General features: G+C 43.0%; 1 protein-coding gene across 4 annotated transcripts in view; it reads right to left on the minus strand.

Annotated features, from left to right (window-relative positions):
- PCLO (piccolo presynaptic cytomatrix protein) overlaps positions 1-17,052 on the minus strand; it is a 402,891-nt gene that overhangs the window by 377,397 nt on the left and 8,442 nt on the right. The window contains exon 1 of one of the 4 annotated variants that reach the window (XM_055712583.1): positions 5,518-5,926. The exons of the other annotated variants lie outside the window; for them this stretch is intronic. Within the exon in view, the coding sequence (XP_055568558.1) occupies positions 5,518-5,759 (242 nt within the window). The 5' untranslated portion in view covers positions 5,760-5,926. Of the gene's footprint in view, positions 1-5,517; positions 5,927-17,052 lie in introns of those variants that run through there. 4 annotated transcript variants of the gene reach the window in all.

Consider the following 17,052-nt stretch of genomic DNA (forward strand, 5'->3'; position numbering starts at 1 on the left):
TCAATATGCAGCAGGGATTTAAACTCCTAAAAATCCAGGTACGTTAAGGAGTATATGCTTCTTTTTCAGGTATCTATTTTGCCACCCATCCACTCACAAATCAGAATTTTCAGATAAAACAGTTGCCAGTTCACAGAATTACTCCTGAAGCTTGGTGGGTTTTTTCCTTTTTAGATAGAACTACTATAGAACTTCCTCTCAAGCATCACCCCAACAATTCACATTGCCCACCAATAAAAAGAAAATGTCTCATTACATAGGGATTTTTCCCAGTTCTCTAACAATAACATTTTGCTGTGTTTTCATATAGAAGAAAATAGAAATAAGAATGTAGGAACCAAAATCAGGATCACGTCTTCTTACATGGCATGGGATTCTGCTTGTTGTTATACTTAGCAGCAGCTCAAGGAAATAATATTGTATTCAATGCTATTGCTAAAGGATGTAGTAAAATATTCTATTCAGTGCTATCACTGTGCTTTTGCTGGAAGATATGGTGTTCTCTTCAGCCTCACAACAGTGTTGCAAATATAAAATTTTCTGATTTCTCTTTGAGAGATCCAGTTAACGGTGATCTTGGTTTTCCAGACATGACATTTCTTGAGCATTCATGACCAAAATAAACAACTACTCATTACATGTAACTGTATTCCTTAACTAACTAAATAAAAATTCGCAAAATTCTGTTTAAGATTTTTATCAGAAATCTGCAGAATTACATATAGCAGGCACATGGAAAAATGTATTCCAGCCTGTTAATGTTACCATGGGGTTACTATTCTGGTTTACTATTTCTGATCAGTATTTAGAGTTTCCATTACATGCTTAGCAATAGCAATATAAAAGGACAGAGCTAAGTGGTAGCCATTTCTGTGCTCATAATTCTCACAACATGGGATTTTCTCACAATCTCATATCTGATTATTATTTTTTTAATTAAAAATTTCCATATGAAATGCTCATTAAGGACAAACTATTTCCAGCCTTCCAAAACTCCATTTACCCTTCCCCATTCTTATAAAATTATGCTTGTAAAAATTACAGGTGTGTTTCCACTGGCATTAGCGAACATTAACTCATTATTCATAAAGCAGGTAATTCAGAAAAGCCCAATGATAATCCAATTCCTTCAAATAGCTGGCATTTTTGCTTGTTAAAGGAATGATTTTATACTGTCTTTAGCAAGCAGGTAGGTCTACCTGCAGTTCTGTTTCTTGTATTTAGATAAGCACTCTAGGCTTGTCTGAAGTGATACTGCTTACTAAGTGAAATAATTTCAAGTAGCCTGTTGGAGCACTCTAGTGCATGTCCAGCATTCAATGTTGAAAGTGTTCAAAATGTTGGAAAGCTTCATTCAGCAATGCCAAGAGTGACAAGGGGAAAAAAGAAAAGGATCAATGGTACTATTAAAATTCAGGTCAGAAAAAAGGGTACCATGTCCAAACTTATAGTGTGAAGGTGGAAGAAGAAGAAAAAAACCAACCCAAACCTAAAAGTTTTTTTAGAGATTGAACTTGGACATGAACAATAAGTAACTGTGGATCCCTATTGGAACACAGCTCTCCTCCAGCTTCCATTTTTATCAAAATAATGCACACCTTAAATTTCCACCTAATCAGATGTCAAGACTTGAAATGAGATTAAAACCCATGAATCTAGGAAATAAACCTAGGTAATTCTGCAAGGCTGCTGGTGTATTCTGAAGAACTGACTTGTCATGCCTTTATACATAACAATGTTTCTAACGGAGCCAGAGCGTGGTTAACTAGTGGAAGAAAACACCTTGAAAAGATAAGCTCCTTTAGAAATGTTACCTTTGTCAAAAGCCAGGACCTGCTCCATTTATTTTTAGGTAGCTGGAGGCTGAAGCTTTCTTTTCTATAACTATTTTGCAGCCAGCTATGAATTGATATTGAACAATTTTAAATAATCTTAAATAATCTGTAGAATCAGAAATCCTAAAAAAAAAAATAAAAAAATCTTGCCTTTATTTGAGAAGAATTTTCTTATTTTTGAACCTTTTGAATCATGAAAACCCCACCACTGTTTTAAAATCTTCAATCCAGACTCAACAAGCAAAATCATTTAATCCTCCCTCACCTAATTCTTTTCTTTGTGCTGCTATCTTTCTCCTCACTTTGGCCCTGATTCACAGAGCTCATCTTTATTCATTTACATGAATATTACAGCCAAATCAAAGCTTACTTTGGAGTCAAAAGAAGATTTAACAAAAAGACTATTAGTCTAGTTCTTGAATGCCATATCTATTAAAGAAGTGTTTAAAAAGGCATGGGATTTTTTTCTATTCATCAGTAAAAACAGTTTTAAAAAGAAGTGCAATAACTACACAACTCCAAGATAGTTAGATCTTTTCAGATCTATGGACAAGATATGTATAAACTTACGCATACCCCTAGTGGCTAATTATTTTAATTTGTTTTAAGAGTGATGGGATTAAGAAAAGTACGTATTTCTTCTGGAAAATACATCATAAACATACTTTAGAAGTGTAACACTTGATAAGACTTCTTACATTTCCTCTCAAAATGCAGAAAATTTCTTTCTGTTTATGTCTGTTGTGAACAACTTAATGAACTCACACACCCCCACCCAAAAAAAAAAAACGAAAAACCAAAAACCCACAAACCAACCAACCAAAACACCCAGCCACATTAGACAGTTCATATATTCATTTTGGTCACATAATACTTTCAGATGATGTGGAACAATTAACAATTCCTCAGCAAGTGGACAGTGACACAGTTACAAAGTCATTCAGTGAAGCTAGAATGACTGGAACTTGCTTACAGATCAACTGTGTGCATTTCAGCTACACTTCCTAACCAGGAGTTTTCTGAAAACAGGTAGTTAAAGTAGAATAGAATGATTTCCATAGGTGCTAAGCATCCCAAACTGTGAACGTTTTATTCTCTAGATTCCAGTCAAAGAAAAAAAAATAAATAAATCAAAAGTTACATTTGATTTAGGCAGTTCACTTCAGGTGCTCTAGGTCTAAGTGCTTATATTAAAATGCATAATTATTAATTGCATCTATTTATCTATTGCATTTTTGAAGACTTAAAAGCTCAAAGACTACAGAAGTCCTAGAAGCTACAGCATGTGTTTTATGGTGGTAGAGGTGCAACTATGTTTCCTGGTACTTACTATTAAAAAGTCTGTAGTTGCAAAAATTGGTACTTCAGGAGATCATCAATCATGAGAAATTTGTACACTTTAAGACTTGGACTACTTTGGGAGGGGTATGAATGCATTTCGAATAAGACATAATTATTAGCCTCATGGGTAAGACTGGATAACAGCTCATGTTACAATGGAAAAATCCAGTTAACGACATGAAAAAAACTAACAGGCAATGCAATAGGAAACACTGTCATAACGCAAGGCTATATAAGCTGGAAGCCAGAATTCCTCTTTTGGTCACTACTTCAGTCACTTAACATTTGGAGCGGCATAACCACACTAAGAAAAAAAGAAAAAGGAAAAAAAAAAGCGCTGTTGAGAACAACAGTTGTAGAACATCAGTTAAGAGGTATTTTCTACATCTGAGTTCTTTAGCCACACCTAAACTAAAAAAGAAAAGATTGAAGCTGAGGAATCTGAGTCTCAGCAGGCTAGTTCTTTACTTAAATTGAAGTCTGAAAGAGGCTGATCCTTAGTCCTTAGAAAATTCTTACTCCCAGGGTTTGGATCATGTTCTTAATAATTATTTCCATCATTCTTGGTAGATTTCAATAGCAAAGAGAGAAAGTAAAGCCACAAAATAAGTGCAGAGGTAAGTAGTAACCTCATTATTGGGGTGACAGGCACAAAGATGCTACGATAGAAACTGTTCCAACCCCACAAGAGAAGCTAGTTGATAGAGTATTGCACTGAATCTTAAAATGTCAATTTTGACTAAAAGTTAAAAGGCTGTAATTCAAAAATACAGAGTGCCTTTAGTTCAAATGGAGAGTGAAAGTATGGTATGCTAACAAGATCAAACTAGTTTCTGGTATCATGTTTGTAGGAAAGCAGCCATTTATAAATGCAGAAATATTCACACTGCAATGAGTTTAGCCTCGTCTAAAATCCTAGAAGAATATTTATCTTACTTTTTACTGGAACATTAGCATGAAACAATAAACTTTCAAAGTCTTTGTGTCTTTGCTCATAGACTGTTATACAAAAGGGAATTTTGAGTTTAGTTTCACAGAACTAACCAATATCTTTTCTTTTTCCATTAACATCTACAGAAGCTGTGTAGAGCCCTGAACTGAATGGAAAATTATATTTTACATACAGTGTTAATTCCTGCTTAATAATTATGCAAGGCAATATTGGCAGATTGGATTTCCAGTTAAAAAAAAAAAAATGGAGACCATCATCTTGGGTATAATCCCAATGACTTCAGTAGTTTGCCCAAGGATGAATCTGGTCCCACCCTCCTCGCTTCTCTTCTTCCAGAATTCACTTATATAAACCTGATATTATATAAACTCAATATGCATTTATCTAGGGCGAGATCAATACACAAGAGCCATGCTGAGCAGTCGGTCGAGGAGGCTCCTTTCAGCATCCTCCTTCAAGACAAACACACCCGGCCCCGGAGACGAGAGAGAGCAACGGAGCCGCCGGCCCCGGGCGGCGGGCAGGGCACGGCGGCGGTTCAGCACCACGGACAGGGGCAGGGCCGGCACCGGGCGCGGAGGAACGGGCTTGTTGCACGTCGGGCAGGGCATTTACCAAGGGGCAGGGCAACGGGAGGGGAGGAAATCACCCTAGCCCTAGCAGATGCGCAAGGAGGTAAAGCCATCACCCTCCGGAAAACCGAAACCCGTGGCAATCAATTTATTTTGCCTCTTTCCCCTTTCAATACAAAAGGAAAGAAGAAAAAAATTGAGAAGAAAATTGATGGGGGGGAGAATGGGGGGAGATAGACTGAAAGAGCCCTCCTCAATGCATGAATATTTAATTAAGCCAAATGGTAGTTGTAAAGGCTAAGAATTGGCAGAGTAACGGCTAGCAAATACATTATGCCCCAAAAGCTCTGAAAGATTCAACAAGAATCTCTCTCTCTCCAGAAAGAGAAGCTTAGAGACCCCATCAGCCCCGGGGAGAGCTTCCCTGGCTACTGTCTGAGCTGTGGGGCACTCCAGCCCCGTAAAACACACGCACACATACAGAAAACCCAAACGTTGCCTGCAAATCTTCCCCCTTCCTCGGCACAGAAACTGCCCGTGCTCCGGCTCGGTGCGAAAGCGAGGGAAGGGGAGAGGGCGCAGCCCACCGGCACCGAGGACCGTCGTTATTATTAGAAACCACCGGAGCGGGGACCGCCGGTGAGTGCCGGCTCCGTCCCGGTGCCCCCACTCGTGCAGCCGCCCCCTTCCCTCCCTCAGCCAGCAAAATGCAACGCCCGCTCCCGATGCTCGTACTGCGCCTCGCCCCCCGCCCCACCGCAAGGAGACGGAGAAGGGGGAAGGGAGGAGCGGGAGAAGGGAGATTTTCCGTGCATGCCTTTGCATGGGAGGCGGCTCCGCGCCGGCGAGGTTCCCTCTGGGCAGCCCCTGCGCCCTTGACATGACAGCGGCGATCTGCCTCCTCTCCTCCTCGCTCAGCTGGCTCAGGTCTGCCTCCACCCCAGCCGGGACCAGGCGCTGCAAGGGGGCCGCGGAGCCGCCGCCATCCCCGGCCGCCGCCGCCCCTTCGGGGAAGGCGCCCAGCCCCTCGCCTCCCTCCAGGCTCGCCTCGTTGCCCATGGCCGCCGCCGCTCCCCGCTCGCCGCCGCCGCTCTCGGGGGCACACCGGGCGGGGGCGCGGCTGGCCGGCGCGCAGCGCCGCTCCCCAGCGGGCGCTCAGGGCTCCGCGGCCGCCGCCGGGGCCGGGCTTGCTGCCTGCCGCCGCGGCTGCTGGCCGAGTGCGGCGCCGCCGGCCGCCCCCCGCGCCGCTCCCCGCCGCGCCGCAACGCGCATGCTCCGGGCGCCCCCCACCCGCGCGCCACCGCCCCGCCCCGCGCCCCGGCCTTTAAAGGCGCCGCGCGGGAGCGGGGTGGCCACCGCCCAGGGGGTGCTGCCGCCGCCGCCCGCTCTCGGGCCCCCGGCACGGCACGCTGTGCTCGCAGGCAGCCGGAATAAGACGGAGACCGGCTCGCCCGGAACGGGAGTAAGGGGGGGCTGGAAGGTGTGTCGCGAGGGCACCCACCGAGTGACAGCCCCCCCCCCCCCCCCCCCCCAGCAGAGCCAGCGGGGGCAGGGTGCTCGGGGCCGTTGGCGGCTGAGTCTTCACTGTCTCTGCGGGTGGAGATTTCCCAGCCTCTCTGGGCACCTGTGCCGGGATCTGACCGCCCTCACGATGACTGGGTCCAGTATGCCAGTGTGGTTCCAGGACTGGTGAGCCCCACGACTGGCCACAGGACCCCTAAGGCAGGCTCGCCGCTGCTGAATATATGGAGAAGAATCGCTGCCTTTCGCGAGCTGGCTATGCTTGAGGTAGCCCAGGCCAGCCTGCTGCTGGTATTCCTCATCACGCAGCATCCTGCTGAAGCGCAGTCACCACCTCAGCCACCAGAGCTGCCTTGGGGCCAGCCTGCCCTGGTGTGTGGAGTTACTCCTTCCCAGGTACAGGGCTCTCTGCACTTGCCTTTGCTCAACTCCACCAGGTTCCTGCCAGCCCACCCTCCTGCACACCAGGGGCCCTGCAAGCAGCAGCCCTGCCTTCCAGAGAATCTACTGTTCAAGCTGGCATCCTCTGCAGACTTGCCGAGGGTGTATTCCATGCCTTTGCTCGCATCTTTATCAGAGACATTGAATATTATTAGTCAGAAAGGTACAGCTAGTAACATGCCACCAGCTGGACTTGAAACAACTAACCACAACCCACCTGAGCCTGATAGTTCCGTCTATTTTTCACGCACAGTACAGGTCTCACTAATTTGGCTATAAGGATGTTACAGTTGATTGTGCTGAAAGCCCAATGGAGTGTGATTTGCCTGGCGCTAACACGTGCTGTTTCCAGTAACCTTCCTGCCCTTCATCTGCTTGGATGTGGCTTCAAGGGAGGATTTGTTCTGTAACATTCCCAGGAAAGGTACTAGCCATGTTAGCCTATCTGCCTTGTAGTTCTCTTGTGGATCCCCTTTCTTGAAGACAGGTGCAAGTGCTTGCCTTTCTCTGGTCATCAGGGAACTTTCCCAATGACCTTTTGAAAATGACAAGAGTGACTTTGCAACAGCATCAGCCAGCTCCCTCAGCATCCTTTCATCCACCCCATCTAGTGCCATGAGCTGCTGGATGTCCAACTGGTTTTAAGTGCTCTCTAAATCTGTCTTACTCTAATACAGGTCATGCTTTACTCCCACATACTCTGATGCTCAGCTCAGGGACCTGAGACCAGAGTACAAACGTTACACATAAAAGCTGTGGCAAAGGGCCACTAAGTATTCTCAGCATTTCTATGGTCTTTGCCACTAGTCTTCCTGCCTCATTGATCAGCAGCCATTTTTTTCCCAAATCATTCATAGAGATCTTACTAAATCATGGCTCTATTTTGAATATTCCAATGCGTCTGTTAAACAACTAGGTCTTCACAAATACCAGTTGTTTTAGCTACAGGGATGTGACAGCATTTGGTGCTCTTGCTTGTCTCCTTCTGTAGCACCATTGCTATTTTTCTCCAGACACAGCTGTATGCAGATCAGCCCCCAAAATGACCTACACAAGGGTGCCATCCAAATATTTATAATACTGTGTTATTGTAACAATCAGAGATATTTTGTCCAGTGCTGGTTCACAATAAATGATGAAACTAGTAGCAGTTGGGGGCCTCCTGCTTTTCTCTCAAGTGACTTTAAGTTACACATCAAAAGAAAAGCTCAGCAGAGAACATCATAAAGCACGGAGGAAAGATCCTTTAAATGGAGTAGCACTACGTGAGTGTAAGTGGATGTGTATTCACATGATGTTTCATGTAAAGACATCAGAGAAGCCTGTGGAAGAGGTGACACACAACACAGTCACACTTGAACAAAGGTGGATTTACTTGGCATGTGAAGAAAAGATACAATTTTCAGCTAAGGGGTTTAGGGGGAGGCAAATACACATCCCTATTCATTTAGCACTAGTGAACATAATGTACTTAGGTATGAATAGATGTGCAAAGTGCTGCTGCATGAAAGGAGGCAAATGCACAACAAAGATAGGGAAAGAGGGATGTAATCAGTGAAAGCATTTTCTTTTGTGATACATACCAATGTAAGCATTCATATGCACTTAAATATACACATGTATTTAAATATTCTGTGGAGGGTGGTATTCTTGTCCTTTAGCTGCGTAGAAACTGTCCAAATGAAATTTTTCTGTACAACTCCCCTATGTTTCTTTATTCAAAGCTGAGTGACTAGAGCTTTTGACTAGACCTGGAAGTCATCTTACTTTTAAAAAGAGATGGCACATGTCAGATATAGATGCAGACAAAACAAGTGAGATCAAAACACATTAAATTCACTCAACAAAACAATTTAAACTGGGGAAATAGCAGCTTTGGTAGTGCTTGCTGATCAAAACTACATACACTGTTTCTATTTCACTGTTAACATGTCCTGAGATGAATATAGGAGGAAAGAGACATAATGCCTAAGGAAGTAAGCTGATCCCAAATGGGAGTCACAGGAGGAGAAATTACCTTTGGTAGGAAGTTCACTGTTTGCTTCACTGGAGCCAAGAGTGTCACCTTAAAATTATTATGATTTCAAGTATCCTAGGGATTTTTATGGCAACTGGCTATTTTCAGAGTTCTGTGACATTTGCCTTTTCTTATGAAAAAGCATTAAATCAATAGTTACCTGTCCCAGAAGTCCGGCTGCAGGCCTGTTTTCCCTAGATCACATCATTTCCACATCTTTCTCCCTATATACTTCACAGTCTGTCCAAAAGTGACACCAACTTTCTCATTTTGATGTTACTGATGGAACTCACAAACTATTGAGGCATATAATTCTGTTGTAGCAAGGAAAGAAGAGTTACCAAATGCATCAGCCTTTTTCTGAAAAGTCATAATATCTAACTTGCAAGAAACAGCTTAGTGGTGTCAGGCTAAACACTCTTACTAAAAAAAAAATATTTTCTTAATCACTAGCACTAAGAAATATGATTAAAATCCTTCAGAGATAAAACAGTCTTTTTAAAAGTGCATGCAAATTAGAACTCTGTATAAATTTAGAGGCAGAGATACAGAAGCAAGTTGCCTTCCCTTAGATACTAGGTAATATAAAAATAATCATGAACAGAGGCAAATCCAACTACCCTTTGAGGGCTTGAGGTTTTGTAGAACTTTCATTGTATCTGTTTGATTCAAAAATAGATCAACTCAATCCACAGACATTTATAATTTACAACATTAAGTCCATGTGTGGTATTATTATCCCTGCAAAACAAAGGCACAGTATATCTGAAGTGGTGTAACTTCATTCAGTCTGAGGACTGTGCTATACCAGTAATGCAGTACTTTCATCTGGGCCTGACCCATTTGGTATGCAAAGTACATGCATCAGATCTCCAAAGGAGCCAGTCCAAGTTAGAGCTGAGTGTGCAGAAGCAGCACGAGGATGCTGGTTCATCTTTTGCCAGTGCTGAATCTGATCTAGGGCAAGTGAATCTCAGTTAAGTGTGTACCTTCAGCACTAAAATGAGTTCTTGATGTTAATTTACTGATTAACAACACTGAAGACATCCAATCTTCTGGTCAGTAGGTTACTTAGAATAGATGTACTTTGTACATTTTAAAGTGGGGGGGAGAAAGCCATTTAGTGCATAGAACTTGGAGAAGTAATCCTAAGATCATCAGAAGAAAGGAATAAGAGGTCAGTAACACCTTGGCATGAGCTGGCGAAATGGGAGGGGAGGGAAAAGTCTTATATCTTAATAATATGCCAGGCATTATGCCCAGATAAAGGTGAAGGAGGATGAAGGTGTGTTAATCATCAATGATTAACAGAGGCTGTACTGATTGGTACCACAAAGGAAAGTGAAGTTAAAGGGGAGCTAGAATTTGCATAAACATATTTATAACACTTTAGACATTAATTATTTCATATTCTAACTTGCACAAATACCTAGCTAAATGTTACTGTGCCACTATCAAGTTTACCTACCCCATTTCAGAGACAGACACTGTGGAGGGTACTTTGAGTTTAGGAGACATTCCTAAGATGCATCCAACAGTTCAGTCCATCTGCTGTATAGAATGAGCAATGCCTTTGAATGATAGCTTTTCCCAGACAGTTAAAACAATAAATTTCATATATTTAAATATATAAAAAGAAAGGGAAATACAAAATACCATAGTGCAGTCAGTTGCACAACTATACTTGCTGTCCTCTCCTACGCACCATCTCAGAATGCAAGTGAGCACACTGCACCAGAGATTAAACAGGGAGGACACACCAAAATCAGGTTTAATCAATATACTGGATGGAATTCATCCAATACAAAAACCTGATTAAGTTTTTAAAGGATGAAACAAAAGAATATGAATCTGTTTTCTGGAAAAATATGGTGCAACACCTAGGAAGTAATCATTTCAAATATGGTATGTTATAGCTATGTAAGTGCATAAGCTAAAAGTACATGATGCTTTAAACTACACGTTTGTATGTGCACCTGTATGTGCCACTGGTGCGCAAGTGTACTAGGCAGCTCGCTGGTACAGGCTATATAAAATACTTAACCAGGAGTGGAAACAAATGTATACACGGTCTGCACTAAATGGCTGTATGCTCTAAAACAAAAACACAGTAAGTCTTCTTCTCTCGCAAGTACTAATTCTGTATCAAAACTGCTCTTATCTACATGCCAACCAAAGTTTGGCTAAGGACTGCACAGCTAACATTCTTTGAGATCATAATGACTCCAGTCTCATCTGACTTACTGGTCACCAAAACAAACCAGCAAAGGATGATAAAAAGGTACCTTGCAAAGCACTGTACATTGCTTTTCTATAGAAATACATATTACTCTTCTATTCAAATACATATTACTCTTCTCTGTCTACACAGGATTTTCTATACCATCACTTTGGACATGCAGGTTGAGAAACCATTAAAATAGCAAGTTACCCTGTTCCAAAGATCCTGGAAAAACCACCTACTTAAGGAAAAACAAAACAAAACTGACTATAGCATAAAAACTCCCAGGTAAGAGAAAACACCCTGGGCAGAATTATTGACAGTATTCCAGAGTTCCTGAATGTCTGGGTTGTGGGAATACCATGCGTTGTAATACAATACCATTAATGTTCCAGTATCCTATTTATTATTAAACAAATTGCTTTTGAACAGCCACTGCAGATATTTTAGCCCCATTATCATCAGTCCAATCAAAACAGGATTAGTACATGTACTTCATCCCACTGAACAGCCAGTTCATAGGCACCTGTCTAAATTATCCTAGCAATCTCACAACCAGATTTGCTTGCTTAAACAAAACAAGAAGGCCTGCCAACTGCTGACAGCACAGCAATGCTGATATGCTCACAATATAGACTCCCACAGCATAGATTAGTCACAACGTTAAAAATCTTATTTTATTTGCAATCAGTGCTTCTAATACACAGTGATTTGCATCTTAAACTGAAGAATGGGGCAAAAAAACCCCTCAGTCTCAAAGTCTGTATCCTAAATCACCTGCAACAACGTTAATATGTAGTTTTGCTCTGTCATTCTCCAGTTATTTCTTCTAATTTGAGTTTATCCACCTGCAACAGTTCAGTTAAGTACAACTAATAGCAGTATGGACATCATCACAAAGAGGTCAATTGTTATTTCCCTGTATGGTGAAACAGTCATAACTTGTATTATTACAATTCAAAAGCAAAAGTAGTCAGTTAGGAAGATCCCAGGGAAAAATTTCAACTATCACTGACATGAAATTGTGATAGGTCACATTAGAATAAAGTAACTTCAGTTTATTCTGTTGAGTTTGCATCTGTAAGCCTAACAGTGAGAGTCTCAGGATCTTTCTATTAGGATTGTTACTAGTAAGTTAAGTGTTGAAAGTTTTGATTCCTCTAGCAGTTGTCTCTTTCATGCCCAGAACACAGGAGGACTTAAACTGAAAACTTCATAGCCTAAACAGAGGAAAGCCTCGTTAGTGAAGCATGTATTTAGATTACATGTCCACGTCCTGTCTGTACCACAAAGCACAGGCTTTCATTTTAAACACAGTCAGTTTTTTTTCCCTATAATCCTTGGGGGGGATGGGGAGAGGGAAGTGGATATTAAGGTTCATTAGGACTATCAAAAACAGTTCACTTGTATTCATGGATATTACTTAAAATAGGATTCTCCAGTTAAACTTGCCTTACTGTAAGTATCATATATAACTAAATATTGGCCAAGGCCACCATTCTGGAGGATAAGAGTTTAAAGCTAAGCACCTGAGTCCGTCCTTAGGAGTTCAGATGTAGAATGATAAATAGGGATGCAGAACACACAGTTCCAGTGGGTGCTGCCCGTTACTTTCCATGTGCTAGAGTGATGCGTTGTAGACCATGTTAAATACACATTAACTAGGTTTTCTGGCCTGAGCTACCAACTGGCTCTGTGGTAGAATTAAAGTAGTCCAAACACAATCTTAGAATCACAAGATCACAAAATGGTGGGGTTGGAAGAGACCTCTGGAAATCATCTAGTCCAACCCCCTGCTAAAGCAAGTTCAAAAACAGCAGGTTGCACAGTCATGTCCAGGCAGGTTTTGGATATCTCCAGAGGAGACTCACCAGACTCTCTGGGCAGCCTCTTTCAGTGCTGTGTCACCCTGAAAGTAAATAAGTTCTCCCTCATATTCAAAAGGAACTTCCTATGTTGTTTGTGCTTGTTTCCCCGTGTCCTGTCGCTGGGCACCACTGAAAAGAGCCTGGCCCCGTCCTCTTGGCATTCGTCCCTAAGATATTTGCATGCATTGATAAGATCCTCTCCCATCCTTCTCTTCCCCAGGCTGAACAGCCCCAGCCTTTCCCACCAGGCAGATGCTCCAGCCCCATCACCATCTCTGTAGCCCTCCACTGGACCTTCTCCTGTTCCCTGTCTCTCTGTAACTGGGGAGCCCAGCACTGGACACAGCACTCCAGATGGGGCCTCACCAGGGCAGAGCAGAGGGGGAGAATCCCCTCCCTCGATCTGCTGGTGATGTTTCTCCTGATGCACCCCAGGATCCCATTGATCTTCTTGGCCATGAGGACACAGTGCTGGATCATGGGCACCTTGCTTTCCACCAGACTCCCAGGGCCTTCTCCACAGAGCTGCCCCGCAGCAGGTCAGCCCCAGCCTGCACTGGTGCATGGGGTTGTTCCTCCCTATGTGTAGGACCCTACACTTGACTTTGTTGAGCTTCATTAAATTCCCTCTCCACCCAACTCTCCAACTTGCTCACGTCTCACTGAATGGCAGTGCAGCCTTCTGGTGTATCAGCCACTCCTCCCAGTTCTGTATCATCAGCAAACCTGCTGAGGGCACACTCTGGCCCTGCATGCAGGGCAGCGAAGAATAACTTGAACAGGACTGGGCCCAGTACTAACCCCTGGGGAACACTGCGAGATACAGGCCTCCAGCTAAACTGCCACTCAGCCAGTTCTGAATCCGCCTCACTGTCTGCTCACCTAGTCCACGCTTTCTGAGTTTACATATGAAGATGTTATGGGAGACAGTGTCAAAAGCCTTGCTGAGGTCAAAGTAGACAACATCCACTGTTCCCCTCTCATCTACACAGCCAATCATTCCTCCACAGAAGGCTATCAGGTTGGTCAAGCATGATTTCCCCCTTGGGGAATCCATGTTGACTGTTCCTGATGACCTTCTTTTCCTCCACATGCTTTGAGATGACCTCCAGGGTGAGCTGTCCCATCATGTTTCCAGGGACAGGGGTGAGGCTGAACAGTCTGGACCTGGGTGGGAAGGAACCTCTGGAGGTCACCTGGCCCAACCACTCTCTCTAAAGAAGGCCAACATAGATTAGGTTGCTCAGAGCAGCTTTCAGTCAAATTGAGTATTTCCAAAGATAGATATTTCAGTCTCTCTGGGCAACCTTATATCTAGAATTTCTTCTGTTGCTGCTTGCCTCAATTACCTCTCATCCTTTCTCTATGCACCTCAAGAATGGGTAAGGCTCTATTTTCTCTGTCTCCTCCCATTAGGAACTTGAAGATAGCAATAGGATTCACCCTGAGCCTTGTCTTCACGAGGCTGAACAAACCTCTCTCTCAGCCTTTCCTCATTGGTCAGGTGCTCCAGTCTCCGAACAGTCTGGACAACCTCTACTGGACTTGTTCCAGTTTGTCAATCTCTTTCTTGTGCTGACGAACCCAAACCTGGCCATAGCACTCAAGATGCAATATAACAAATGCTGAGTAGAAAGGAATAATTAGTTCCCTCAGTCTCTTGGCTATGACACAGCTCAATACACTGTTGACCATCTGAAATGCAGAACTTTGCACAAATCCTTCCTGAATTTAATGAGATTTGTGTCAGCCCATTCCTCCAACCTGTCTACGTCTCCTTGAATGCCAGCCCTGCCATAAAGTACATTGACTTCATCTGCGAGTTTGGTATCATGCACAAACTTGATGAGGGTTCATTCCTCCTCCTCCTCCTCCATATTACTGATAAATATATTAAAAAGGCTAAGTCCCAGGATAGACACCAGAAGAACTTCACTTCACCTGACCTCCAGACAGATTATAAATAATTTCCCAGTATCCTTTGAACCCAGCTTTTCAGACAGCTTTTCATCAATTTGGTGTTCAACCCATCTAAACTGTGAGGTCCCAACATTGATAGAATTCACAGGAGACCATGTTGAAAGTCTGGCTAAAATCAAGATTGAAGACCCCTATTACTGTACTCCAGTCACCCACAGACTTAGGTCTTTTTAGTTGTAAAAGGCCAAACTTGGCCAAAGCATAATACACCTGTTGCACATCTATACTGGATATTTCCATTCACCACTTTCTCCTTCATTTGACCAGAAATTGTTCGCAAGAGGACTCACTCCATGTTTTTTCCAGGAATGAAGGGGAGGCTGACCTGCACTTCGTTCACTGTTGTTATTTTTGCCCTTTCTGAAGATGATTGTGGCATTTTCCTTTCCCTGGTCATCAGGGAGCTCCCTTAATCTCCATGACCTTTCAAGGACATCTGAAAGTGACCTCACTATGACATCGGCCAAGTATTTCAGTGCTCAACAGATGCATCCATTCTAGTCCCATGGATCTGTATATATGAGATTACTCAGGAGATCATTCAGGAGATCACTGACTTTGTTCTTTTCCACCGTTTGGCTTACCTACATAAGTAAGGTAAGCCTTCTAAACCTACATAAACACCATTCCTACATACCCAAGCAATGTTTCTAAATTCCTCCTTCACAGCCTGCCATCACTTCCACTTCTATAAATGTTCTTGTTACACTGGACACCAGTCAGGTCCTTGCTTAACCAAGATGTACTCCTGATCCATTTTTGTGAACACTGGAATGGATCAGTCTTTTGTTTGGAGAAGACTGTCCCTAAAGATCTGCTAATTCACATGAGCTCTTCTGCCCTTCAATACTCCTTCCCACCAGTTTATACTTCCCAGTTCTATGTTCTGTTGCTTGCCTTCATCACTCCCCTCAGGATCTTGAGCTCTGCAATTTCATGGTCACTACAGCCAAGCCTGTCATTGATTATCACCTCCTCAACAAGTTTCTCAGAGGTCATGAGTAGCAATGTCCAGCAGAACGTCACCTCTGCTTGTCCCCTACAGCACCTGTATCATGAAATTATGCTTGACATCCTCCAGAACTTTCTGAGATTGCCTGTGTCTAGCTGTACCACCCTTTTGTCAGGTGTCAGGGAGGTTTAAATCCCCTGCAAGAAATAGAGCCTTTAATATACAAGGAGGCTGTCCACTTCTTCACCAAGATTCCGAGGGTCTGTAACACACTCCCACCACAATGTCATGCTTCCTGGCCTTTCCTCTGATCCTGACCTGCAAGCTCTTAGCTACACTGCTGCACATACCACAGAAGAGCTTCACACATTCAAGCTGCTCCTTCACATTGGTGGCAATCCCCTTTCTCTTCACCTCCACCTGTCTGACTGAAAGACTTTTTTTCCATCCATCTCAGCACACCAGGCATGTGAGTGGTCCCACTAAATCTCAGACATTCCTGTGTTCTCATGAAATATGCATTCCATATGAAATATTAAATGGCAAGTCCTTCCTCTTCACCAGCAGGATAGAGAATAGAACCCAGACTCCTCTGCTGCTCACCCTTGCCTCTGGAGCCCTCTAATCACTCTTGCTAACCTTGGGGTCTTCCTTGGCAGTGTCATTGGTGCCCATGTGGGTGAGCATGCAGTGGAGTGCATAAAAAGCACAATACCTTTCTCTCATTTATCATAATTCTACTATCACACAGGTCATCATGCTACTGTATAGTATCCAGTACTTTAAAATATAAAATTCCATTGGTTATAAAATACTTATCACTGGTATGTGCAGGTTTCATTAGTCTCTTACCATTTGTGCAGCATTATGTTTGCACATGGTATAATCTCCATGTCAGAGAGAGAACCTCTCATACTAAACATCTAGTGACTTCATAAAAGAAAGCAAGATTTTTTATAATTTGTTGACTATGTGCCAAAGAAAGCTTTATTATAATGAAATAAACTACTATGAAATTCAGTGTATTCCACAAGCCCATGTTTACTATACTTAGTACACTTTTCTAACTCTTTTCCAGTACAACTTTCTTTAGTCATTAAGCATGTTGCAGTGGCTTGTACCATCAGGCAGTATAGCAGTGCCTTTTTCCTCACCAAATTGCTAAACCTAAAAGATGGCCCACAGCTTAGGTAACCAACACTTTCTGCTGTTGAAGAGACTTCAATATACTTTGGGAAAACCTGTAGGTGGTCACTAGAAATTAATCACCGAGTACCTTTGTGCAGGAGACTTAGTTATCTTTTATGTGGGGACAGTGATACCTCTTACTCTAACAGTGGTAATTAATGGTT

This window comes from Falco cherrug, chromosome 5 (genome assembly GCF_023634085.1).
Source record: "Falco cherrug isolate bFalChe1 chromosome 5, bFalChe1.pri, whole genome shotgun sequence".
Taxonomy (NCBI): Eukaryota; Metazoa; Chordata; class Aves; order Falconiformes; family Falconidae; genus Falco; species Falco cherrug.